The sequence below is a fragment of the Cygnus olor genome, chromosome 26 (assembly GCF_009769625.2).
Source record: "Cygnus olor isolate bCygOlo1 chromosome 26, bCygOlo1.pri.v2, whole genome shotgun sequence".
Lineage (NCBI taxonomy): Eukaryota > Metazoa > Chordata > Aves > Anseriformes > Anatidae > Cygnus > Cygnus olor.
In genome coordinates, this window is record NC_049194.1 from 5,930,608 (window position 1) to 5,958,100 (window position 27,493).

Genomic DNA, 27,493 nt, shown 5'->3' on the forward strand with positions numbered 1-27,493 from the left:
TGCTTCTTACGCCTTAAAGAAATATAATGCCTCTCTAAAGCATCCCTAAGAATCTTGTGTATCCTGGACCACAGAGATGCCCAAACAGAGAGATGTGAATGAGGGATACCCCACCATTCCTCTGAGGGATGATCCAGGATCTACCAGGCTGATGATGCACATGGCTACAAGCTGCTAGTGCTTAGCTACCACTGAGGAAATACTGCCCTAAGCATCTCGTCCTGTAGGAGCCGCTGGTCCTAAGTAAGCAATGTCAGCATGGAGGTATGCCACTTGTGTAAGGCCTACCTCCCTGCTGATGAACCCAAGGTCCCAGTTCCCAACAGGTGAGGATGGGAACACCTAGCAGGTACATGTGGTTACAGAAGAATGAAATGGCTGAGGTAATAGGAGAGGCATTTCCTAGGTGGGCATCTAAGGAGTGTTTGTCAGTAGGGCTCCTCCAGAGCAGGGCCTCATGACATCGTAACTTAGCCAGCAACATAGCACATCAGCCCTTCTCCTCAGCCTGCTGACCTTGCCAGTGTTGACCAAAAGTGCTGGTGGAGCCCCCCAGCATCACACTGCGACTGCATGGGAGCCAAGACGACCACAGGGCTCATGTTCTTATTGTAGCAGAAAAAAGAGGTGCAATAAGTAGAATCCTGCTTCCACCATATCCCATTCCTTCATCTCCCCACCCTGCCCTGCTCTCTAGATCACTGCAGTCCCTCTGTCCATGGAACAGCCCCCCAGAAAATCAAATGCATCTTTAAGAGGTGGTAATAGGAAAATCCTAGTGCAGCAGGCAAATGTGGAGTTCACAGCCCTGCTCTATCTATTGATACAATAGAAGAAATAGGCTCTCTCAGACCATTTCTGCTAAGACTCAGAAGGAAAACTGTTTTATTTCCTTCACTGGGGGATCACCACTAAAAATGAAGATGACCTACCTTCATCTTAGTACAGCACCAAGCAAGTTGTCTGCTCTGTGCAAGCTTTAGGGGGATTTTTGACAGTAGACATCATCAAGCTAACACCAGGGCCTCTAACAGAAGCTGGGTTGAGTACTTGGCCTGAACTGGAGGTAATGCTGTTTGCTGGAGCCCAAGAATCAGAAGGCAGAAATCAGAACCTCTGAATATTACTGCTACTTCATTCACTTTTAGATTTACACTTGCAAAGAAACTTGCAAAGGCCTCAGGCTAATGCTGTTACTGACATCCTGGAAGCAAGTAACAGGAGTTGATCCCCCAGAATAGGGAGAACTCAGATCTATTTGTACAGTACTTGGCACCAGAAGTGAGACCTGTGCCTGAGTCTTAAGTACAGATCAGCTCTGAATGTGCCAGGCAAGATGGACCTTTAACACTGATACAGACAAGCTCCCTCGCATTCTAACACATGCTCAAACCACTTTTTTCTTTCTCAGCGAATGATGCACTGCATTAAAAAGCCCTCCTCTTCCTACCCGTCCCTCCCCAGCTCCATGCCTCCTCTGGGACCAGATCCTGTTGGATGAGGGGCATCCCTCACTCCCACTGAAAACAGCAAGGAGGTGGTGCGCTCAGTCCCTGGCATCATCATTCATCCCAAGCAAGAGCGATGGGAGATATTTGGTACCTCTCAGCCAATTGGAGGAGAGGTGGCACCAAGAGGGGGTGCTTTCAGCTCTTCTCTCCACCCATCCTCCCATAACCCCCCCCTGCCCCCCCGTCACTACCACCATCCTCCTCACACACAAAAGCAGCACAATTAGCTGACTTAAGAGAGCTGACGCTTAGCCAGCTGCAAGAGGAAAATAGTGAAACAGGAAGGGAGAGAGGCAGCTGAGAAAGCGGTCGCCATGGAAGAATACAAATAACAGCTCCCAATACCCTCCCAATGAAATCCACATCACAAAGCACTGTCTCCTGTGAGAAAGGCAGACCTAGATGCATCCACACAGTCTTCCACTGAGAAAGCACCACACGTCTGCATCCAGATCCAGGCACTGAACCTCCTGAGCAGCCCGTCTGCACTGGGAGGAATGCGCAGCTGGGATACAGGCAGGATCTTCTTTGTTCCACATTAGCCACAAGCATCGGTGAGTACAGCGTCATCTGGGCTTCCATACTGCCAGGCAATGTCTGATATTAAGAAACATCAGGCTCCACCCTGGGATTCGTTTCAATTTCTTCCCTTTCTCTTTCTCCCTCCATGATGCTTTCAAGGGCTAGCAGAAAGCAGACGACAGCTATGGGGAGCGGGGAGGGAAGGTGGAGTCTCTCTGAGCACCAAGGTATCTCCCTTACCTGCAAGTTGGGATATAAAAATGGGGACACGTATGACATGTCATGGGCATTGCATGCAGCCAGGCATGGTGGTTAAGGCCAGAATACAAAATGTGCATGCTGTGAGGAAAGGCTCAGAGATGCTGGTCAGCGAGAAAGCCCTGCAAACCTCACAGACAGCTCTTTGCTCTGATTCCTATCTCTGTCAGTGCCTGTAATAAAGATGGATGCCTGATTTACTCAGGCCTCTACACAACTTAATTCCTTCAAAGCAGATACACACAGGCAGATTTACTTCTCCCCAGTTCATCACCAGTGACACCCTCTGTAAATACAAGCCTCCAGGGAAGCAGAAAAAGCACTGGCTCTCTAGAAAAGCCTTATAGCAATGGGTCAAATTCTGCTAGATGATGATTTTCCTGACACAGGGGACAAACAGAGTAGCCCCATCCACTTGGGAAACCACTCCAGGCCTGTTACTCTAAAAATATATGTTACTGCCCAGCCCATGCCTGGATACATTTACAGCACAAGGGCTGAGCTCAGGAAGAACATTCAAAACTGTACTGCAGCAGACAAGTTAATGCTGTGCCCACCATTTGCGCTGATTTCACCTGAGCATGTTCTGTATAAGATAAAGCCTGCCCTTGTCCCCTTTGGGCTCAGGTGCTACTGAGCTCATCTGCAGCAGCAGCCAGCTGAGAGAAGCATTTCTGCTCTTGCCAACTGGAGCTGGTTCTGTAAGGACTGGTCCCGTTCCCTCAGCTGGACTTTGTAAGGGGTTGCACTTACACACCAAACACAGATGCAGTCCCAGGGAAATAGGTAGAAAAGTCTGATATTTGTTGGCTGGCAGTGTAGGAATCTTCTAATGAAGGCAACAATATTTCTGGTCTTACGGGCCCCTGGCACTACCAGGGTGTTACTATATGTGAGAACAAGGCCCCTGGATCTGAATCTCTCCTGTTCATACCAGTGCAGGTGAAAGCCCAGCCTGGGAACAGCACATCTGCATTGCCTCCATCTGAGGTGCTCCAGGTTTTTTGCTGCTTTTTTTAACTTAGAGCAAGGTAGAGAGCGAACTCTTCAGGGGTGTGAAAGGACATTCAACAACCCTGTGAAGGCCTCCTCACCCTCTCCCATTTCTCTCTTGGTACAGGGACAAGCATGGGGATGGAGAACAGATCAGGCAGCAGCATTCGGGAATTTCTTTGCAAAACCTGAGCCATTAGCTTCTGTTCAAGCCAGCAAAATGGAAAATGGTGCTACTGCAACACCAACCTGAAAACAGCCTGGGAGGAGCTCTTCTCTTCCCTTTAAGCCACATTTAATTTCCCTCAGCAGAGGTGCATGTTAATGTTGAGATTACTATTGCAAGAAAGGTAGTAAGGGAAAATAGGAGGGTGTCAGACCAGAAGGTATTTATTTACAGGGAGAAGAGCTAAGACCACAACAGTGCAGAGATATACCTGTTGCTTTGATTCAAGGCCAGCCTCACCTCCTCTTTTCTTGTCCAAAATGTGTCAAGAAGCCACAAACCTCCATGTTCTTGTCTTATGCCTTTTGCACAACAAGCAGCCATCTCGCTGCTTCTCTGTCGAGATTGGTATTGGCATACCTGCTCTGAACCTGCTCGGATTAGGTGCTCCCCTGTAGTGATGCTCAGTGCCAGCCTCTCTGCTTTCCATTTTCCAGCCTGAGCCCTTCCTTGAGGAAAACACTGTGCATCCAGACCATCTCTGAGCACAATGGGAACCACAGAAGCCACTCTGCGGATGGAGAATGTGGATGTGAAGGAGGAATGGCAAGATGAGGACTTCCCCAGGTTTGTTCCCTGAAAAAAAAAAAAATCAAGACAAAACAGGGAAAGCTTTATTTCTTCCTGTAAGAAACCAGCAGAGCATGGAGCATGCTGGTCCCTCCTACCAGCCCCAAAGGCAACAGAAGCCTTGACTCCAGCAGAACGACTGGCCAGAAAGCAGGGCTTCTGTAGCAAGGCTACTTTCAATGATTAGAAAAGTTTGGGTGGTTTCTGGCAGCACTCTGTAAGCATGCCAAGGAGGGTAAGGAACAGGGTGCAGAGGACAGAGAAAGATTAACAAGGATAAATACATGCCTATAGGGATGGATGGACGGAAGGACTGACTATTGGATCTCAGCCTCTGCATCAAGCAGTGTCTCCCCAAACAAAGCAACAATGCTTTGCCACAGGAACCAAAGTCATTGGGATACAATGACCACTGGAACTGACACGCTAAGAGGCAGAATCTGACCCTGCCATGGGCCATCTGCTTGGATGAATGAATGAATGAATGAGCAAAACACTGCTCTTTTCCTTCTCCCTTCTCCTAGGACAGCTTCTCAGTCCTGAAGATAATTACCTTTTCCAGGACACGGTAGATATAGACTCTTCCACCCACATGGGCAACCTGGTTGTTGCTCTTCTCATGCCTGAGACAACAGAGCACTGGTCGCAACAGTGGTTGCAAACCTTGCAGGAAATGATGTGTGGGCAAGAAAAGGTGCCAAGGTGACATCTTTCACCTTCACAGGCGCCTTATTAACCGCGCAGAGAGGTGACAAAAATCTTTGTAAGCTCAGTGAGCACTTAACTCCCTGCAGCCACTCAAGCATTGCCCCACACATCCAGCACTAAAGCCCATCGCCCAGCAGCAGCTTGCTGAGGCACACAGCACAGCCAACACCAAGCCTTGCTGCACCCAGCACAGCCAGCCCCAGGCACATAGGGGCCTGGGAGGTTGAGGGGCTTTTCAGGGCTGTTTCACCCCATCCCAGCTGCAGCTGAATCCCCCCAGCAACCCACAGGGTCCCTGTGTTTGCAGGACAGTGGCTCAGTGTGCTATGTGGGTAGGCACACACAAACCCTTGCCATGTTAGAAAGGATCTCCTGTGTCCCTTGGCACCGGTGGATGAGCTTAGCTCTGTTTACCCCAAGCCCAGCTGCAGTGCTAATCTAAGCATCTCTGCCTGCCAGCCCAGCACCTGGCTCCTAGGACATCACTTGTCCTTCCACTGGCCACAGAGGAGTGCTCAGCCAAGCCTTGGGTTTCTAGGACAGATTTTTCTTTCCTCTGAAAGCAGGGCTAGCCAAAGCTTTGGGCTGACAGACCTCTGCCAACATAAAGCTCCCTTAGAGTGTTGCACTGACAAGCTTTTAATTGAGTGGAATGGAAAGTGAGGTATAGAAAGAAATTATACACCCGATGCTCCCTAGAAAATCCGGGGATAAAGCTGGGCTAGCACCTGGACACCCATGCAGTATGCTGGAGCAGGAGTCAGGCTGTTTCACACTTGCCATGCAACCAGCAAATGTACCCTAGCAACAGGCAAACCTTCAAGGGGGCTCTGCAGAGCCCATGGCACCAGGTAACATGGGCATCATCACTCCTGACTGGCAAACAAAGCCCAGGGAGAGGCAAAGTAATGTGACCGTGGCTGTGCAGCAAGTCAGTGGCAGGGACAAGGCCAAAGCCCAGAGAACAAGCTCCACAGCCTGCTGCTAGACTGCTGCAGAGGGATTAAATCAGGAATGATGCAAGTGAAATACAACCCAAATATCCACTAATACCAGCTGTGTTTTGCTGTCATTAAAAAAAAATAAAAAAAAAATTCAATTAATTCCCTCCTAGAAGCATTAAAATAACAGGGCAGAGGCTGCTGCATGTGGGACAGTAGCTCTCTACCAGATGATTTGCTGCATAGCTATTTTTGCTTAGCTGTGATTAACCAATCTTGCTACAAAAAATATATACCCCAGACAAAGATCTGGGCTGGGGAACTGAATTCATCTCCTTATTAAGAACACAAGGGGACATTCCCATCCCTCCCCAAGAAGCTCCTTTGCAGAACAAGCTTCTGCCTTTTTCTGCTGCAAGGGTGTAATGCCAACACACTGAGACATCGCCTGGAGAGATCGAGCAGGGAGGAAGCAGAGAGGAAAGGGCCCCCCCCCCTCCTGCTGCTCCCTGAAGGCTGTCTCTTGCTGACAGTCTGTCTCAGCTGTTTGTGCAAGTGTCATCCTGCAATGATGCTGTAGCGTTGCAGCAGGGCGGGTGCAGGAGCATGCTCACTCCGCCACACATCCATCAGATCACAGTCAGAGAAGGCTTGGGCTGGTTGGGGCCTGAGATACAGGGAAGCTGGGCATCACACTATCAGCAGAGAGAAAAATGGTGGCACCTAACCCTTAGAAAAGCGGCTTCATTCAGAAAATTTGGCATCTAGGTCTAGCTGCGTGTGGGAAGGAAGATTTACACGGGAGACTGGGAGGTAGTGATTCAAGCTTCCTTTGGGAAGGTAAGAAAGACCTTTTCTTTGCCTCAGACTTTTGAATTCCTTCTCTTTAATAAATCCTAAAATCAAAGAGCAGAGTGCCTCACTGCAGCACTGACTTGGGTACAGCTGGGCCTTCCCCTCCTCCTTTTGATGCTGTATCACCAAGTTGTGCCAGGCACCAGCTCACAGCCAGATAAGCAACCAGACAGGCTCTGTTCAAGGTGAAAGCAAAAGGGAGGAGGAAAAGCTGGAGGGGGGCAGAGGGCCCTTCAGTCTGACTGCTCAGGAATATAGGGGGCTGCCCAAACAAGCAAGGACCAAGCACCTTTGATCAGGTCCCTAGCTCTCATAAATATACAACAACCAGCTCGGAGAGGATTATTCCTTAATCTAAATATTTATGTGGTTTAATTTGGCTGGTAGCTCTGGTGTTAAGGCCACACAAAGAGAAGCCTTTGTAGGGCAGAGCCAAACAGCATCCTTCTGCCGACTCAGAGATGCCAGTCCCTATCAGCTCTCTCCCTGTTATGGTCAGACTAACACCAGCAGCTGCTAGAAAGCAACCCTGTGGTCCCATCCCAATTCTTACTTTACTGCCTTAAAACTGGTGGGTTTTCCTCCATGTTTCACCTCAGGGCCATCCCAGAACACAAGATTTTATACCTGAATGCCTGGCCTGTTTCCCTGTTGTGGGGGAGCTTTCAGCAATGGGCAGGTAAAACAAGGGTAGCTTAGAAGGTCTTTTTTTTTTTTTTTTTTTTTTTTTAACAGTCTGTTGACATCATGAACATGTCATGGGGTTGGTGGGATTTGGTCATGGTGTGTGAAAAGTTTCAAACTGCCTCCCCTAGCTAATGACAGGGAAAGGTACAAATTATAGCTCAAATTAATGGGAAAAGTGTCCAGCTCAATTAATGGGAAAAATGTCCAGCTCAGGGTGGGCAGTGTGCTGTTCAGTACTGCCAGCTAGGGTTACGCATAACAGAACTGGGGGCAGATTCTTACTTCACTTACCCCTATGAGTTGGGAGCAACTTTACCAGTTTGCAAAGGGCAACAGCCACATAATGAGATCTGGCATTAACATCTATAAAGGGAAGCCAAACTTTTAATTCAGTTGACATTTCTAAGCCTCCAGCAACTGGCATGGTGATTTATACCAAGGGGATGAAGATGAAAATCCTGGCCTCTGACATGGAGCCCAAGGAAGAGATCGGGGGTCAGCCTTTGGATCCAAGATACTGGTTTGAGTGCCCGTACCTGGATCTTAGCTCAGAATGAACCTGCTTCCAGACCTCAGCAGGGTTTGGGTATCGCTGTCATCTTTTGCCAAGTGGGGACTGAGGTCAGGATGGGGGAATGACTCTGTGATCACACCTAAGGTTTAGAATTCTTGCCTTGAACACCAAAAAAACAACTAAAAGAGCAAAGTCACGACAGACTAAGGAGGCAACTGCCTTTCACAAGAGGTGGTTGTGGAGGGTGTTTTGAAAAAACATTTGCTCCACTTCAGCCATAGCCAGTGGCTGAAGGCAGGATGCACTGTTCAGAAAACATTGGTGGACAGTGGCAAATGCTCCTGTGCTAAGCATCTGCTGCTAGCTCACCTTCTACTGGGATCAGAGCATTCCACTCTGTGCTTGTAAACAGCCAAATTCAGATTGTACAGCCCACTGCATTGCCTACACTGTGCAGGGTTCAGTATCAAAGTACCAGCATTGGTACTCTTCATGAGGAGCCCTAGAGTTTGGCACTGCCTCTCAACCTTCTGATGGAGATCAAAATGGGGATAATATGGAGAAAAGGAGGGTGTTTTCTTTTTTTTTTTTTCCAAGGACAGTATTTGTTCCAGTGTCACTGGCTAGATTTTCCAGACTTTTGGTTGAATGACAGGATAAGAGACGTACTGGGGGGATAGTTTGGAAATTTCTTGGGATTGCACTGTTCTCCAGTGAGAAAGCACAGCTATTGGGTTGCTCCTGGGTAAATCCCCTGATGTTAGCACCAGGCTGATGCTCACAGACAAAAGGAAAAGGGAAGCGCACACATGGAGTTGTATGTTTTTCCCTGACATCCTCACTTCTGTCATGTCTGTCATGCAGTGACTTTCTTCTAAATATCACTTGTTTCCCATCTTTTACCTCCTCATCTTGGCTTGCCTGCAGACCTCTCCCAGAAGAGACAGGAATGGAGTCACTGGGCAGCCCTACAGAAGATGAGAATACATCCTGTAAGTACCAGCCTGCCTTATCAGGAGTTCAAAGGAAAACGAGCCTAAGGGAGTGACAGCATGCAGTTAGGGCAAAATTCAGTTCCCTTGGAGTCTCCACAAAAACTCCCATGTGGAAGAGGAAGCCACAGAGATCTAAATTTGCAAATCTTTTGCAAGAGGCTGGGGGAGGAAATAGGGATCTCAGAAGTGTAGGCACTTTTATCCAGCCATACCTGCATGTGTTAGGTACTGCCCACTACCCTTAGCTTCCAAGACCATATCCTGAAATAAGAATAAGGAAAACACCATCTCTTGCACTAAGGATACAGTACAAGGACAATCTGTCAGTTATTTTCCTTTTAACTCCAGCTCCCCCAAATACTTTAAACTTTAATGGGTCGCATCGTAAACGGAAGACACTTGTTGCACCTGAAATCAACATTTCCCTGGACCAGAGTGAAGGCTCCATTCTCTCCGATGACTTCTTGGACACACCAGATGACTTGGATATTAATGTGGATGACATTGAAACTCCTGATGAAACAGATTCCCTTGAATTCCTGGGAAACGGGAATGAACTGGAATGGGAAGGTAAAAGGATAATTTTGGGTGAACTTCTACAGGGGCCAGGGCACTTTTTTTTTTTTTTTTTTTTTTTTTTTTTTTTTTAACCCAAATTTTAACCACTTTTGATAACACTTACCATCAGCAGCTGTGGACTGACTTCCCCAGCAGTGAAGCACAGCACATACAACCACAGCCCATCTTCCGCACAATATCTACCCCACCAAGACACCAGCAACAGTCCAGGAGTGCTCTCTCAGCATTTCCACCAGTGGACAGTGTGGGCAGAAATAGTTCAATCAAACACCAGTCTAACCACATTTCAGGATAAAGCATAAGGCTGTGTACATACATTCCCTTCCAGCAGTACCTGGGCCACAACCCCAGGCTGGAAGGTGCTACCTACTCAGCTCTGCAGGTAGAGCTGTCATGTAAATGCTCAAACCAAACCAGATTGGTTTAAACAACTTGAATAACCTGGTCTTTGCTAACCTGGATGATTTTGACTGAATTGGGCTAAGAAAGACTCACTCAAGCAGCTCTGGTGGCAGATCAGAAGAGATCCCCTGATACAGGTAGTGTCCGCTTCAGTCAGTATAAATGGATCTGAAGGAAGATCCAGAAAAAAGTCCTGTGAACTACATGTGACTGCAGGTGTGAGATATTAAACTTATTTCTATTACAATTTGGCAATTGAAAAAAATAAAGATCCATAAACATACACAAATCAAAACTGCACGTGAAAGAGATCATCCCGTCTGTGGTCGTTACTGAACACCGAAGCTATTGCATAGCCTCTTCATACATGTTATTAATGGCAGAAATATTTGTCCCTTTTCCAGATGACACTCCTGTAGCCACAGCCAAGAACATGCCTGGGGACAGTGCAGATCTCTTTGGGGATGGTGGGACAGAAGATGGGAGTGCTACCAATGGACGACTCTGGAGGACAGTCATCATCGGAGAGCAGGAGCACCGCATTGACCTCCAGATGATCAAACCTTACATGAGAGTGGTGACACATGGAGGTGAGGCCTAATCCTAGCCAGGCGGATTTCTTGCACTATCTTTGTCAAGCTGGAAGGGATGCCCTGACTGTTTTGGCTGTCTTTAGGTAAATTTGCTATTCCTTTCATACTGCTATGTGGCAGATAAGCACAAAAAGCACCCTGCTTATGCTAAAAAAGAGATAGCCACAATAGCAAGGTTTCAATAAACAAACGCAATAATAAGACTGGCTCTGAGTGAGCACGAATACACCTTGAGCCTCTTCTACAGCTGCAGGCTAATGCTGCAGCTACATTGCCAATGCTGAAGTGACTGCAGCTGCTTAATCCCTCCATAAATTAGCGTCTGAGCTGTCTCTGAGGCATATCTAAAGGCTAAGATGCCCACAGTTGGTGACCATTTCTGAAATTTGGTCATAGGCAAACAAAGACCCAGGGCAAAACTCTTAGCTCTGTGCTTTCCATGTGTTCCTTCTCTGAACCCCATGTATATGGTACTGCCAAAACCAGGATAAGAAGCAAATCCAGTTGTGAAAAAGGTACGTAAAAAGGGACAAATACTTACCTAGAGCTGAAGAGAGACACAAAAAGCAGTACAGGCCCACATTTAGCAATGCATCTTTGCTGATATTTTTCCATGAACTCTTGTGTCTCCCCCTGGAAAGAGTCACTGATGCTGCCTGTCTTTCTTTCCCAGGATATTATGGAGAAGGTCTCAATGCCATCATTGTCTTTGCTGCCTGCTATCTCCCAGACAGTAACCTGGCTGATTACCACTACATAATGGAGAACCTCTTCTTGTAAGTGGCTGGTCAAGGTCTATGAGGGAGAGGAGGGCAAGGAAGGTAACTTGGGTCCTGGGGAAATAGTTTCCATGTATTCATTGCATCAGGAACCTCAGGTGGAAATAGTTTGAATCCAGGCCAAATATCTCTAGCATGCAGCTGCAAACTGGAGCAAACATCACTGTCCACAGCATTCAAAAACAAGTCTAATAAGCCAAAGCATTCAAATATTTAGTGTTAATTATGCCAGTAGTGGACTCACAACCAGGATAGACCATATGTATACAATGCTGAACAGCCTGCAGATTCTACTACTAGGCAGAAAAATGGTGCAGGAATTGGTCCATCAATGTACACTCTATGCTAACAAGTGCAGGCAAACCCTGAGAAACACCATCTGCACCCTGCAGAGATGCCAAGAGAGCTTGAAACATATTATAAGGTGTACAAAGAAAAGACCTGGAGTACTTTGGGGATCATACAAAGACACCCCAAGAAACCTCAAGGTACTTTTTCTGAGTCTCATGTCCCCATTGCTTCTGATCACCCAACAGATACGTGATCAGTAGTCTGGAGCTGCTGGTGGCTGAGGACTACATGATTGTGTACCTAAATGGAGCAACACCCCGGAGGAGGATGCCAGGCCTTGGCTGGCTAAAGAAATGCTATCAGATGATAGACAGAAGGTGAGAATCCTATTGGTGTTGCCTCTTCTTTTTTCTCTATCCTCTTTCCACATTTCTTCCACTGCTTTCTCACAGCCTTTCCCACCTGTTCCAGATTCTGTAATTTCTTCCTCTGTCACAGCTTGCTGACTTCATCTCCTCTTCTCCCTGACATGCTCCCTTCACAGAAATCTGACTAATACAACATTCAGGCAAGGAAAGCAGTACTCCTGAAACTGCCCAGCTCTGAGTTAAATAGGTCAGGGCTTTTGGCTGGAGACCCCGAGGTGTGGCTGCTGAGCATTATTAAAGCCTAAGTGTGCCCTCAGAGCCCTGAGAGATTACAGGTGAGTTTAAGAAAAGATAATTCAAGTTTGACTTTCTGTCCCATGACTTTTCCACAGGCTGCGTAAAAACCTCAAAGCCTTGATAATTGTGCATCCTTCATGGTTCATCCGGACAGTGCTGGCTATATCAAGGCCCTTCATCAGGTAAATATAACGTGTTCCCATACTCAGCTGGTTTTGGAATGGAAATTTAACCTCTTTAATCAGATCTTTTAAATAGTAGGGACCACGGTGAAACTTCATCATTTGTCCCATGTCTGATACTTCCAAGGACAACTCTAAAGATGGTTTCAGGAGACACTATGGTGATCTGGATACAGAGCAGACTTTGTCCCGGTGGGTAGTGTATAAAGAACACTGAAAGATAGCAAATTTACTGGGAAGTGCAGGAATGGTGGTCCTGGGCCCCTCCCGTAAAGCACACTGCAGATATTGAGTGGTACAGTGATGTAGTATCTCATCGTAGTTTTTAGTCATCAGCATATTAGCACTGGAAGGATATAAGTGCACTAAGACTGCAGAAGATACAGAGATGCAAAACTCCCTGTTCCTGTCAGGAAAAGTCTGACTTCCTACGGAGAGGAAATCAAAGCAAGGCCTCAAGAGCACACTCTTTCCCTTTCTTTGCCAGTGTGAAGTTTATCAGTAAGATCCAGTATGTTCACAGCTTGGAGGAATTGGAGCAGCTTATCCCAATGGAGCATGTACAGATTCCAGACTGTGTCTTACAGTAAGTATCACAGGGACCCTGGAGCACGTATAGATCTCAGCAGGCCCAGGACAAAAATCCTGTGTAGCAGAATATTGTATTGAATCAAAAGCCATGTACAGAAAACACAGAGCCTGGGGCAAACCATATCTGACTCATACACTTGTGCCAAGCAAAAGCCTGCAAACTGCTAACTTGCAGTTTCTGTCATCTTTGGAGCAAACACTGCATTTTACTGAAAGAGAACAGTCTTGGCCGGGTAACATTTAAATAATGTTTCCTGTTCTTTGCAGATATGAAGAAGAGAGGTTCAAGGCCAGAAAAGAAAGGTAAAATTAATTTCTTGGGTGGAAGGAGGGTTGGTTCGTTTTGTCAGGATATTGTTGCCTTTTTGCTTTCTCATATGGTTATTTATGCATTATAACCAGTCAATCCCGTGTTCCTCCTAGCCTATTCCACACAGTCTACATTTATTTTCTATTGATTTTCTTAAAATACGAAAAAGCTATAAGAGGAAGAAAAAGCTTGATTAAAAGATTATTTGTCCATAGAATTGTTCCTCTTAACTCCATAAGTCCACGTCACAGGCTCAGAGAATCATCAAATGGTTTGGGTTGGAAGGGGCCTCAAAGCCCACCCAGTCCCACCCCTGCCATGGGCACGACCCCTCCATCAGCCCAGGCTGCCCCCAGCCCCATCCAGCCTGGCCTTGGGCACTGCCAGGGATGGGACACCGACAGCACCTTTGGGCAGCCTGTGCCAGGGCCTCACTGCCCTCAGAAGGAGGAATTTTTTCTTCATATCTAATTTAAACCTACCCTCTTTTAGTTTAAAACCATTACCCTTGTCCTGTCACTACATGCTCTCCAGCCATTCATCCCCCAGTCTGCGCTGATGTTTGTGATTGCACTGTCCCAGGTGCAGCACTTGAACATGGCCTTGTTGATGTGCGTGAGGTTCATGTGGGCCTCATTTCACAAGCCCGTCCAGGTCTCCCTGGATGGCATCCCTTCCTTCTCTTGTGTCAGTTCCTCCACTCAGTTCAGTGTCATCCACAAACTTGCTGAGGGTGACTTGATTCCGCTCTTTACGTCATTATTAAACAGCACCAGTTCTGATACAGACCCCTGACGTACACCACTTGTCTCTGATCTCCACCTGCACGTTGAGTCACTGACCACAACTCTTTGGATGCTGCCATCCAGCCAATTCCTAATCCACCAAGTTTTCCATCTTTCAATTCCATCTTTCTCTACTTTAGAGACAAAAATGTTTCACGGAAGCATGTCAAAAGCCTTACAGAAGTCCGGGTAGATGACATCAGTTCTTCCCTTGTCCGCTGATGTAGTCACTCTAACATAGAAGGCCACTAGACTGGTCTGGCACAATTTCCCCTTGGTGAAGCCATGTTGGCTGTCTTGAGTCATCTTCCTGTGCCTTAGCATAGTTTCAAGGAGGATTCATTCCATGATCTTTCTCAGGCATGGAGGTGAGGATCACCAGCCTGTAGTTCCCAGGGCCTTCCTTTGTACCCTTTTTAAAATAGCTGTGTTTCCCTTTTTCCAGTTACTGGTGACTTCACTTGACTGCCATGACTTTTCAATTATGACAAAAGTGGTTTGGTAACTACATCATCCAGATCCCTCAGGACCCTGGGCTGCATCTCATTGGAGCCCATAGAAATCTGTATGCTCAGGTTCATCAAGTGGTGTCAAACCCAATCTTCACTGATATTGTGAGGGACTTTGCTTCCCCAGTCCCTGCCTTGAGGTTCAGAGACTTGGGAGATGTTGGAAGAGTGACTGCCAATGAAGACAGAGGCAAAAAAGTTGTTGAGTACCTCAGCCTTCTCCACTCCTGTTGTCACCAGTTCTCCCATCTTGTATCAATGGTGGTGCACTCTCTTTAGTCTTCCTTTTCTGATGAATGTACCTGTAGAATCCCTTTTTATTATTCTTTGCATCCCTTGCCAAATTCATCTTCAACTGTGCCTTGTGCCTTGGCTTTGCTAATCCCACCCCTGCACATCCGGGTGGCATCCTTACTCTTCCCAGACAACTTGTCCCTGCTTCCACTGACCATGCATTTTATTCTTGCCCTTCAGTTTGACCAGCAGGTCCTTGCACTGTATGTGCTAGCAAAGATAATCAGATATCAGCCCATGTATAAAGATGGCATATTTTCCCCATGTGACCATGCAACCTGACCTTAGAGTGAGAGCTAGTGCTCATTTTAAAAGCCACTTCATTCAGCTAGAGTGGCATAAAGAGGCCCATTAGTTTACAGTTTGTTTTGTTTCATTTTCTAGAGCCATTCCATCACCAGTGATTTAAGCTAGAAGTGCTAGCCATAAGCAATCAGTCAGCACTGCTAAGAGCAAAAAGGAGTCATGGGCAGAGGAAGGACTGTCTGGGTTAGCACAATAGCCATGTGCTATGATAACACCTCCTTAAGCTGGTGAACTGAATGTGAGATGCCAGTTTGGGGGATTCCATTCAGTTCAGCATTAGCTGCTGAAAAACAAGTCACCCAGCCCAAATTAGTCAGCTACCACCTTATGGGACCAACAGAAGCATACCAAGAACATTATAATTATTAAGGCTGCATATTACAGGGACAAGGCAGTTCTGAAGGGCAGAGGAGTCCAGGAAGGCTCCGATCTGGGGATTGTGGTTGACAGTAAGTTGAATATGAGCCAGCAGTGTGCCCTGGCAGCCAGGAGGGCCAACCGTATCCTGGGATGCATCAAGCACGGCATTGCTAGTCGGTCGAGGGAAGTGATTGTCCTGCTGTACTCCGCGCTGGTGCGGCGTCACCTCGAGTACTGTGTGCAGTTCTGGGCACCACAGTACAAAAAGGACATTAAACTGTTGGAGAGTGTCCAGAGGAGGGTGACTAAGATGGTGAAGGGCCTAGAGGGGAAGACATATGAGGAGCAGCTGAGGTTACTTGGCCTGTTCAGCCTGGAAAAGAGGAGGCTGAGGGGAGACCTCATTGCGGTCTACAACTTCCTCATGAGGGGGAGTGGAGGGGCAGGTGACCTATTCTCCGTAATCACCAGTGATAGGACCCGCAGGAACAGTGTTAAGCTGAGGCAGGGGAAGTTTAGGCTGGACATCAGGAAGAGGTTCTTCACTGAGAGGGTGGTCGCCCACTGGAACAGGCTCCCCAGGGAAGTAGTCACTGCACCAAGCCTGTCTGAATTTAAGAAGTGATTGGACTGTGCACTTAGTCACATGGTCTAAAATTTTGGGGTAGACCTGTGCGGTGCCAGGAGTTGAACTTGATGAACCTTATGGGTCCCTTCCAACTTGGGATATTCTATGATTCTATGATAAGGCTGGGCATTCTTCAAGAAGGAAATCTTAATGGCTCAGTAATGGTCTGTCCCCACGTGCCCAAAGACAAGCCGGCGCAGAAGAAGACAGGACTGGCTGAACAGAGAGTTGTGGCTAGAGCATAGAAAAAAAAGAGTGTTTATGATCTTTGGAAAAGAGGGCGGGCCACTCAGGAGGACTATAAGGATGTTGCGAGGCCGTGCAGGGACAAAATTAGAAAGGCCAAAGCTCATCTGGAGCTCAATCTGGCTACTGCCGTTAAAGATAACAAAAAATGTTTTTATAAATACATCAACACAAAAAGGAGGACTAAGGAGAATCTCCATCCTTTACTGGATGCGGGGGGAAACTTAGTTACAAGAGATGAGGAAAAGGCTGAGGTGCTTAATGCCTTCTTTGCCTCAGTCTTTAGCGGCAAGACCAGTTGTTCTCTGGATACTCAGTACCCTGAGCTGGTGGAAGGGGATGGGGAACAGAACGTGGCCCTCATAATCCATGAGGAAATGGTTGAGACCTGCTACAACACTTGGATGTATGCAACTCCATGGGGCCGGATGGGATCCACCCGAGGGTACTGAGAGAACTGGCGGAAGAACTGTCCAAGCCACTTTCCACCATTTATCAGCAGTCCTGGCTATCAGGGGAGGTCCCAGTTGACTGGCAGCTAGCAAACGTGACGCCCATCGACAAGAAGGGCCAGAGGGTAGACCCAGGAAACTCTAGGCCTGTTAGTTTGACTTCAGTGCCAGGGGAGTTCATGGAGCAGATTATCTTGAATGTCATCACGTGGCACTTGCAGGGCAACCAGGCGATCAAGCCCAGTCAGCATGGGTTTATGAAAGGCAGGTCCTGCTTGACGAATCTGATCTCCTTCTATGACAAAGTGACGTACTCAGTGGACAAGGGAAAGGCTGTGGATATGGTCTACCTTGATTTCAGTAAGGCTTTTGACACCGTTTCCCACAGCATTCTCCTCAAGAAACTGGCTGCTCATGGCTTGGACTGGGATACACTTCGTTGGGTTAAAAACTGGCTGGATAGCCGGGCCCAAAGAGTCGTGGTTAATGGAGCTAAATCCAGTTGGAGGTCGGTCACTAACAGAGTCCCCCAGGGCTCAGTATTGGGGCCAGACCTCTTTAATATCTTTATCGATGATCTGGATGAGGGGATCGAGTGCACCCTCAGTGAGTTTGCAGATGACACTGAGTTAGGTGCATGTGTCGATCTGCTCATGGGTGGGAAGGCTCTGCAGGATAGGCTGGACCGATGGGCTGAGGCCAACTGTATGAAGCTCAACAAGGCCAAGTACAGGGTCCTGCACCTGGGGCACAACAACCCCAAGCAGAGCTACAGGCTGGGAGATGAGTGGTTGGAAAGCTGCCTGGCAGAGAAGGACCTGGGAGTATTGGTTGATAGTCGGCTGAATGTGAGCCAGCAGTGTGCTCAGGTGGCCAAGAAGGCCAACAGCATCCTGGCTTGTATAAGAAACAGTGTGGCCAGCAGGTCTAGGGAAGTGATTGTCCCCCTGTACTCGGCTCTGGTGAGGCCGCACCTCGAGTACTGTGTTCAGTTTTGGGCCCCTCACTACAAGAAGGACATGAAGGTGCTCGAGAGAGTCCAGAGAAGGGCAACAAAGCTGGTGAGGGGTCTGGAGAACAAGTCTTATGAGGCGCGGCAGAGGGAGTTGGGATTGTTCAGCCTGGAGAAGAGGAGGCTCAGGGGCAACCTTATAGCTCTGTATAGGTACCTTAAAGGAGGCTGTAGCGAGGTAGGGGTTGGTCTATTCTCCCACATGCCTGGTGACAGGACGAGGGGGAATGGGCTAAAGTTGCGCCAGGGGAGGTTTAGGTTGGATATTAGGAAGAACTTCTTTACTGAAAGGGTTGTTAGGCATTGGAATGGGCTGCCCAGGGAAGCGGTTGAGTCACCATCCCTGGAGGTCTTTAAAAGATGTTTAGATGTAGAGCTTAGTGATATGGTTTATTGGAGGACTTGTTAGTGTTAGGACAGAGGTTGGACTAGGTGATCTTGGAGGTCTCTTCCAACCTAGATGATTCTGTGAAGAAGCTAATACAAACATTTCTGATCAGATGTGAAATTTTGAGTTCCAGCTATCTCCCTACAAAGGCCTTAGATACTCCACTCTTTGACACTGCTAAACCCTAGGTGACAGACTTCAAATGTAATTTGTGTTTGCAGGGCAGAAGACAAACAAGACATGGCTGAAAAGGAAAGGTAACTATTCTTTCATATTTTATATGAAACATATTAGGATATATTTCATATCCTAAGGATTTATTTCATATCCTTCACTTACAAAATACCTGGAACAGTCTTTTGTCACAAGAATGGTCCTACTGCTTGGCAGCACCTTCTGGAGAGCCAGGCTCACCACTCTCGGGAGATGTTTGGACCCAACAGGGTATTTCTGAAGTGCTTGGGAATTGATAAACTCTCTCTTTTCCCTAAGATCTCACTGTGCCATCACTTTTGTGATCACAGTGAGCCCTACTTTTGTTTTGTAACTTAGTTATTGACCTTTATTTATGTGAATGGATTCCTGACTCTGCTTTTAACCTCCATAAAACTGGCAGACCCACTGGGTCATGGAACAGAGCCAGCGGCACTGTAGAACATTTTCCTGACATTCAGTTTTTGCATTTGCACACCGGAGCAATGCAGAGAGCCAAATACTGCTGTCAAGCACATCTTGGGTGTACATAAATGCAAGACACAAGACTGTAACATTAGATGGGAAGGAGAATGCTAGGAAGGTTTGGAAGACACTGTCAAAATCCCTTGCCAGGATAATTTGGCTTGATTTCGGCTCTGCTTCTGACATAGCCTGTCTTCTTTATTCTATCTAACTAGCTCCTGAGAGGGAACAGTGGAAATTTCTGCTGTTCTCTTCACAGAGCAGCAGGAGCTTTGATCAAATTTGCCAAGGTCCATTTGAGTAATCTGAATTGTTCCAAAGAACCACATGGGACCTCAGGGCCAAAAGACAGGATGATAAATTTGTGGTGGAGATTCACTTACCCTTTTGATGGTTCTCTTCCAAGCAGGACTGTGCCCCCTGCAGAGGATCAAGAAACCAGGTTTGACTAGTACCTCACTCTTTTGTTTGTCTTTTCTCTGCTATGGGATGGATTCCATTGCATTTGTAATGCTCTAACAGGAAAGGCAAGACTGAGCTAAACACAAGACCTCTTTAGCCCAGTGCCATTCACCAAACACAACAGAGGCATCATCCATTTTGCAGCAGAGGTGTACAAACTGGGAAGCTGTTAACACCTTCACCCCCACTGCAATGTGGTTGCAGTTGCAACCACAACCACAGACTGCATCTTGCCCCAAAGCACTGACTTAGAACTGCAGCTACTATGCAGTCACTTGAGGAAAGTTGCCCCTCAATAAAAGGAGTAAATTACCTGGCATTTGCTACATGGTAAACGTGTGTGCATGGGAAGTTACTGCAGAGCTGCCTTCCATTACCCTACAGTAACTTCTTCATTGTCCTATACACACAGGAAAAGTCCTTAGAGAAGATGAATGCCCATTAAAGCTATGAATGACTTTATCTTTGGCCCCGATAGTATTTGGTAGAGGATTACATCCAAACATACTCATATTTTTAGATATTATGAGGATAAGAAAATATTTACTGCAATTTGCTTTCTAAAAATACCTCTGTATTTCTGTTCCTTCACAGTATGTCATGAATCGAAGGAGAGTTGAACAAGTGGAGTAGAAGAATGATGCAGTCTGGCAGTCACCCATGTAAATGACCTTTTGGTATAAGACCTTGTCATCATCTTATTCTGAGTTCTGTAAGATCATGGAGCGTGCCTCCCCCATCTCCAAGATGCCAAGTTCTTCAAAATTTTGGAAACATTTTACTTTAAACAGCAAGAAGAAAGAACAAATAAACAAAGCAGAGAATAGCACTTTTCAGGTCAGGTTCCGACGTGTTCAACAATAGTCTGTGGAGAGCTCTAAGTAGTGCAAATAGGTAACATATTTCCTGTTAGTAATTTAAGGGCATCCTGTAGCCCATGAGTTATCAGCATGAAAGAGAAACATATTTTGTTTAAATTATAAACCCTTCCCCTAACTTGCTGCTGGCCAGCACTGAGACATATTTCTTTAAACTGTACACCCAGTTTCCTCTACACAGGTGTTACAACAGCCATTGCCCCAGGAAATAACTAATGCAGGAAATGAAAAAAGTACATTTTCTTCCTTCCTCTATTCACTGTATGTTTCTTCCCATAAATCCCAAGTGCCCTGGTCTACACATTTCTTCCAGCCTTGACCTCCTCAGTTAATCTATTGCCAGTTCCTCTGATTAACTCATAGTGAACCTTTCCTATGCGTAAATGCCATGATTTTTCTTATTTGTTCTGTCTCAGTTTGCAAGGCACTGGTAATTTTAAAAAGGGTCCCATGTGGTATGACAGAACCTTTTTATGAGCATCTTCTAAAGTCAATGCACACACACTAAAAGGTCTGGTTTTAAGAAGGAGCCTTATGGACAGGAAAGTCTTTCATGCCTTGTCTTTATATTGATTTCATGACATTGGACAATCATTCACTATTAATACCTCCTATTGCAGAGACAAGCTGCTAAACGTTTGAAATTTCCCACTTTCTGTCCCTGGGTAATGAGGGTCTCATCTATTAATATACATGCCTGGGAAAAACCTGGGTGGAGTATGCTGCAGGACATTGTATCTGGGTTCAGCTTCTCAGTTATCCAAGAGACACAGATGTGATATTGGGACTCTGAAACTTGTTGTTTGGACCCATGAGGATTCTTTGACCAAAGAGAGAAGAAAATTTAGGAAACAACTAACTGGCAAAATCATTTGGAAACTCCTGATTTCATCAAAGCCAGCATAGATAACTGTCACATCTACCCCTTGCAGACAAATGAAGATGAAGAATTATCTGCAGATTTCACCACTCAAAGAATATTTCAGGCTGGCAACCTCAAACCATGGCTATTTAAACTTAACTTCACTCTGCTGTGAAATCCCCCAGAGGACAATTCTGGAAAAGCAAGATTTTCTTCAACATAGTGATGTCTTCTCTGTATTCATAAAAATTCTATTTTTTCTTCTCAGTGCATAATACTGTTGCAGATGAGATCTTTATTTTCCTGAATGCTACAAAAAAGCACCAAATATATTTGCTAACTTTACTTCTCATTTAATGTTTGTTTTTTCTCATATTATTTGGTCATAGACGTATTTACCAAACAGGCCTTTACATGAAAAAGAGAGAACTGCACCCATAACATTAACCCTTGATGCTGAAGATGAAAACTCGATATTCTGTTTCACTGGCATGTTTATAATAAGCACCGAACAAGCATCAACTGACAAGTCTTTCTAGAAATTTTATTATGAGCCTGTTATTGGCAACACGAGTTCCATGCTACAAGGAAAAAACAGCACTTTGGGAGTTTATGTTTTATGCCCATCAAAAAACATTCTGTAGTAAGCCTTCCAGACAGCAGACATACATTTCAAAACAGAAGTAGGAGTCAGAAATTTTGAAATCTTCATATGTTAACTTGATCTGCAAAGCTGGGCAGCCTTTTTCACACAGTCTGTCAGATGGACTCAACAAACCCACTGAAATGAAGAAAGGCCTCTTCTGATCAAATTAATTTCAGCTCAGACTATAAATAATCACAGATCTCTTTGTAGTACATAGTATGTGAATTCACTATCTCCCATTGGTAATACTTAAAGCTAGATTTTCCTTTTGAGACTGTTTTTATGCATTTAGACAAAATGTAATTGCCATGCTTTCCAAAAAGGAATGCAATGCAATTGGACACTGAAAAGGGAATCTACAATTATATAGTGAACAAAATTAGTAGGACATTTAATAGTGTTTCAAAGTACAACTCAAAATCTTTTTTTGCATGTGTAGTTTCTGAACACTTCAGTGAAAAATGTTCACAACATAATAGAAAATACTGCTGTTATGGAACACATGGACATGGAGAATAAGAAACCCAGATTGGATTTAGCATTGGGACCTGAAGAAACAGACTACTTCTTGATCCTGGGCAGTAACCATACCAGAAGAATGTTTTTTTCCACTTTTTTATTATTATTTTCCAAAGAAAAGACACTGTGTCTACATTTTAACAAACAAACAAACAAACAAACTACAGAATAATAAGACCTGGAGATGTAACTTCCTATTTTTTCAAGTAATTCCTCCAGGCCAAGGTTAATAGTTCACTTGTGAAAATGTACATATCACCAATTTCATTATAAGATACAAAGGTAAGAGTTTGAATACAAAAGTCAATTTGTAACTTCTTTGAAACAATTTTTCAAAAAGTGCACTTTCTGATAGAGCAGTCTAAATAGTATGCACTAAGTTTTAATTTTTAACAAACATTTATGAGTGTGTAATTATTTTTATTCCTGGATGGATGTCTAAGTTTTTTCAACATAGAAAAGAACTTTGAACCCATAGTGGATAAAATATAGCTAAAAGTAAAAAGTGTGTTTTTATAGCAACAAAGAAAAGCATCATTAACTTATTTCAGACAGTGATTTTAGATGCTACTTGAAACCAAAGTAGTTGCAAATTCTTTGAAAGAAACACAGTGATCATGTTGGCAGCGTCCCTTTACTGATCATGCAGCAAGATATCTAAGTTTGAGGCTGATAGACTAGCATGGGCTTCAAACAAAATCACATGCATTTTATAAAAGATCTTCAAAGAAAATACGCTGTACCAGCAAAAAATTTTGCTAGTGAAAGTGCATTTACAAGTGCATTTACATTAGGACTTTTGCCAGTATATATTCATATGTCTAAAAAATAAAATGAAGTAAATTACAACATTGCTATACTAGTCAATGTTCCAAATGTAGACCAGGCGTTGTTTCTGTCTCATAAAAACATCTCTGAAGGATAAATATTTTGACTAATGAATGCGCTGTATTATATCAAACAGCAGGTATTATCAACAACATTTTACTTGTCTTGGACTTTACCTTTCATGAGATTTACTTAGTTCTAATGGTGAATCCATGTATAGCAACATTTTAGCTGCAGAAAAATTGATTTTATCCCTATGACGGCATATTCACAAAAATCGTTGTATTCTTATTCACAGTCTAATTAATAAAAATTTCAACATCCTCCCAGCATCAACCTACAGAAAGAAAAATCAGATTCCTTCCTATATTAATAACAGACTAGGAAATACCTTCCCATCTCCTTAAGGTAGTAACAGGGGTCAGTCTAGCCTTCTGAAAAGTGAGCAGTTTTCAATGTATTATGCAGCAACCATCAAATTTATACAGTCAAACCACTTTGTTTTGGCATATTTAGGAATCACCAAGTTTTGGAACTGACCAATAATTTTCATTTTGATTCACAAGGAAGACATAGGAAATAAAACTGAGATGCTGCTCTCTATATTCAAGTTGGATAATTAATATAATTTCTTATGTACAGTACTGTGGAAATGTGAGTGGATAGAGTATACCTCATTGCAATTTTTCCATCTACTTTTTCCAAAGATTATTTGCTTACAGATATATATACATGTGTATGAGAAAACCTAAGTGGTAAAGGTTTTAAAAGCAACACATCTTATTTTACATATCCAGGAATTAAAAAAGGAAAGAGTTAATAAAATGCTAGTGGCATTTAACTCAGATAGGCCTGGCAGCAGATGAAAAATACAGGCAAAATTGCTGTAAAACAAAAGCACGTTTTCTCTTTTGTAATTCCATATTTTCTGACAGTCAAAAATACAGCATGCTACTGATAAAGTGAATTTTAAAAAGTCACCATGGCAATATAAGATAATCTATCTCAGTTTTTTTTCCTTTGTAGTGGGCCCTTTTAACCCAAACCTACACGTAAAAATGTGTGAACTGTCATTTTTCTAAAGTGTTTGTAATTAGATGGTTTATGCTAGAAGACATAGATTGCTGTTAAATATGTATTATTTTTCGCTTTGTATGATTCCTTAAGAATCCGTGGATATTCAATTAAAAAGAGACTAACCCTTAAGCAAAAATATGTACCCTTCTCTGTCCTGAAATCTCTTCTGTCATAAGAATTGTAAACTACACTGCTACCCAAGTGAAAATCTGGTCTCCCACATGTGCATTACATATCTGTTCTTCACTTTATAAAGTGACTGAGGTTCCTGAATGAAGCAATACTAAGCAAAGTGCAAATTACTGCATAGACTGTTCTGAGGTGTTTGCCATCGTTGCAATTATGATGCACCACAGATAAGAAAATAAGGTTCTCAACTCAAAAGAATTAGAATTATCTCCAAACAATTAACCTCAACACTATAGATGAGATTCATTTCACCTAATTTTATTAATCTAAAAATTAAATATGGAGTCTAAATTTTAGTTTTATGTTCCCTCTACAGTTGATGAAAAGAGAAAGAGAGATGATTTCACCTGTGAGGACTGGATGTCACTCTGTGGTGATGCCTTTCTCACTCTCTCTCCACTGACAAAACATTTAGCTAAATATCTGGCCTTACACCATGCAGGAATCTTTTACACTACACGGGTAAATGAATCATACCCTAAGGGAAGAAAATGAAGTGATAATTCAAGTCAAAGAGAAAGAAAGTGATCGACCATTCCCTCCTTTTTTTAGCACACAGAAGTTTAGTACTTTGATCATTCAACTTGTCACCTTAAGTTAACTTCTGAGGATGTTTGAGTCTTTGTTTACTTGACCTTTTGTTTAACAATTCAGTATGATCAAAAGCAGTCAGTTTCACTGAGTAGCATAAGAATGGAGATTAAGAAGGGAGTGCTAGCTGAAGAGCTGAGTTTTAAGAACAGATTTGAAGCAGGAAAGCCACTACATTTCAGTTAAAGTTCATTTTAGATTGGTTGCTTATTCTTTTTATTCAATCATGTAACAGCCAAAATGGAAAATTATCAGTTTTTAGATAAAAGTTAATGTCAAATATGAGCTGTAAGAATAAGATTTTGTATCTGGAATGGAAAGAAAAGATAAATCACTGGTAGAAATTGAACAATATTGCTAATAAGTGCTCAGAACATTGCTTTGAGGAAACCAAATTGTGAGAGCATTGGAGCTAAATACTCACTGGGCTTGAGTGTAAAGACATTGTTTCTTACTGTTATTGTAAGCAAACAACACTGCATGAAAATAAACTTGATTCTGTTCTCAATGTCCCCCCATCCTCCTCCAACCTACATTTTCCCAAATCTGGCTAACTCCTTACATCAGATGAAGGACAGTCATTATTCTTGCATAATATATTCAATTTCAACATTTTTTTTCATTCTTAAAACCTCCAAAATTTATATTTCCTCATTTCTTTTGTTTTGATTATTATTAATTTGTCATCCTGCAGTCAAATCAATAAAGATTAATGATTAATAATTCTACCATTGTGAACTTTGTTCTAAATATCAAATATAGCCTCTTAGAAAATATTACACCCACAAGAACCTATTTTAAGGAATATTTCTTAGAATTTATTTAAAGAATTTAACAGCTATCAACTGTTTCTGTTTGAGCATTGCAATGTAGTCATTTATTATATGATACATGGAAAATATTCTTTTACACAGGGCACGTAGCCCCCTAGGAACCTAGGTCTAAACGCAATGTCAGTTTTGCAATATTATTTTTTTAATATAGCTTTTCAAGTATGACTAATTTTAAGCATTTTTTTTCCACAGTAAACTAAAAATGAATTGTATATATCTATAATGAAAATAATGAATTTTGGGTAAATTTATTATATCAAGCACCTGAGTCATTTTAGCAATGTCTTATGAAAAACCATTAGACCAAGGCAGTCACTCAACATTGAAAATTTAAATATGGGCACCATGTGTGTGACCAAGTTTTAACCAACTTAAAAAAAAAAAAAAAGAAAAGAAAAAGACTGGTAATGAGAATAAGTGATCTGTATAAATAGCCTTAGAAACACTTTAGTCACTTCAGTAAATCTCCAAGGGAACTAAATTTCAATGTAAAATGCCTCTGCAGCAGATTAATTGACTCAGAATTTACTCCCTGCTCAGGATCTCTCTCCCCTAATCTTAACCATCTTGGAATTACACATGTAAGCTAAATTTGCAAGGTCATTGTAGTGGCCTATAGGCAATAGGGAGAAAGGGGTAACTCCAGAGGCTGACTCAGCACAACTATCCTACAATAAGCTATATATGGCAGCAATAGACAAATTCTGAGATGGCCAAAGGAAAGCAAAAGACTTCGGGTACACCTGAACTCCCTTGCGGAGGCTTTACACAACCCCACATGCAACAGGACTCTGCGCCTTCTCTCTTTCCAAACAACCCTAAACATAGCCATAACCAGAACAATAAGCCGAACCATAGTGAGACCCTAAAAAATGTGTACGGTGCCACTTTCTCCCACCAAAAAGTGCTCCCAGCGGAAGCCTTTGGGTACACCTGAACTCCCTTGGGGAGCCTTTACGGAACCCCACACGCAACAGGACTCTGCGCCTTCACTCTTTCCAAACAACCCTAAACGTAACCCTAAACCTAACTGTAATTAGGACCCTAAAAAACACGTACGGCGCCACTTGCAACCATCAAAAAGTGCTCCCAAGGGAAGCCTTTGGGTACACCTGAACTCCCTTGGGGAACCTTTACGGAACCCCACACCCAATGGTCCTCTGCGCCTTCTCTCTTTCCAAACAACCCTAAACCTAACCCTAATTAGACCCAAAAAAACATGTACGGCGCCAGTTTCTCCCATCAAAAAGTGCTCCCAAGGGAAGCCTTTGGGTACACCTGAACTCCCTTGGGGAGCTTTTACACAACCCCACACGCAACAGGACTCTGCACCTTCTCTCTTTCCAAACAACCCTAAACGTAACCCTAACGGGAACACTAAGACGAACCCTAGTTAGGACCCTAAGAAACACATGCGTGGCCTACTCTCCATGGGCTATAGGTCTGGTCTGGAATCTGCTCTGGCAGGGGTCTTCCACAGGCCGCAGTTTCCACCAGTGCAGGTCCACCAGCTCCGCCGTGGTCTCCACCATGGGCTGCAGCATGGAACCCTGCTCCACCGTGGTACTTCATGGGCTGCAGGGGACAGCGTGCTTCACCATGGTCCTCACCACAGGCCGCAGGGGACTTCTGCACTGGCACCTGGAGCATCTCTCCCCCTCCTTCTTCACTGACCTTGGCACCTGCAAGGCTGTTTCTCACACCTTTCACTCTCCCAGCTGCCGTGTGGCACAGCGTTTTTTTTTTTTCCTATCTTAAATCTGCTCTCACAGAGGCGC

General features: G+C 44.2%; 1 protein-coding gene across 8 annotated transcripts; it reads left to right on the forward strand.

The window, feature by feature from the left end:
• The first annotated feature begins 1,689 nt into the window (after positions 1–1,689).
• ATCAY (ATCAY kinesin light chain interacting caytaxin) lies at positions 1,690–24,612 on the forward strand. Of its 8 annotated transcripts, none has more exons than XM_040537825.1 (13): positions 1,691–2,065; positions 3,948–4,077; positions 8,713–8,777; positions 9,129–9,350; positions 10,166–10,351; positions 11,028–11,130; positions 11,670–11,801; positions 12,185–12,271; positions 12,759–12,857; positions 13,130–13,165; positions 18,374–18,409; positions 19,237–19,272; positions 19,887–24,612. In XM_040537825.1, exons 2-13 carry the CDS (start codon positions 4,001–4,003, stop codon positions 19,894–19,896), a joined length of 1,089 nt encoding a protein of 362 aa, XP_040393759.1. In that variant the 5' UTR covers positions 1,691–2,065; positions 3,948–4,000; the 3' UTR covers positions 19,897–24,612. The 8 variants fall into 8 exon arrangements, with proteins under 8 accessions (XP_040393765.1, XP_040393766.1, XP_040393767.1 ...); XM_040537826.1 differs by having other exon boundaries at positions 19,240–19,272; XM_040537831.1 differs by lacking the exon at positions 12,759–12,857 and having other exon boundaries at positions 1,690–2,065.
• The last annotated feature ends 2,881 nt before the right edge of the window (positions 24,613–27,493 follow it).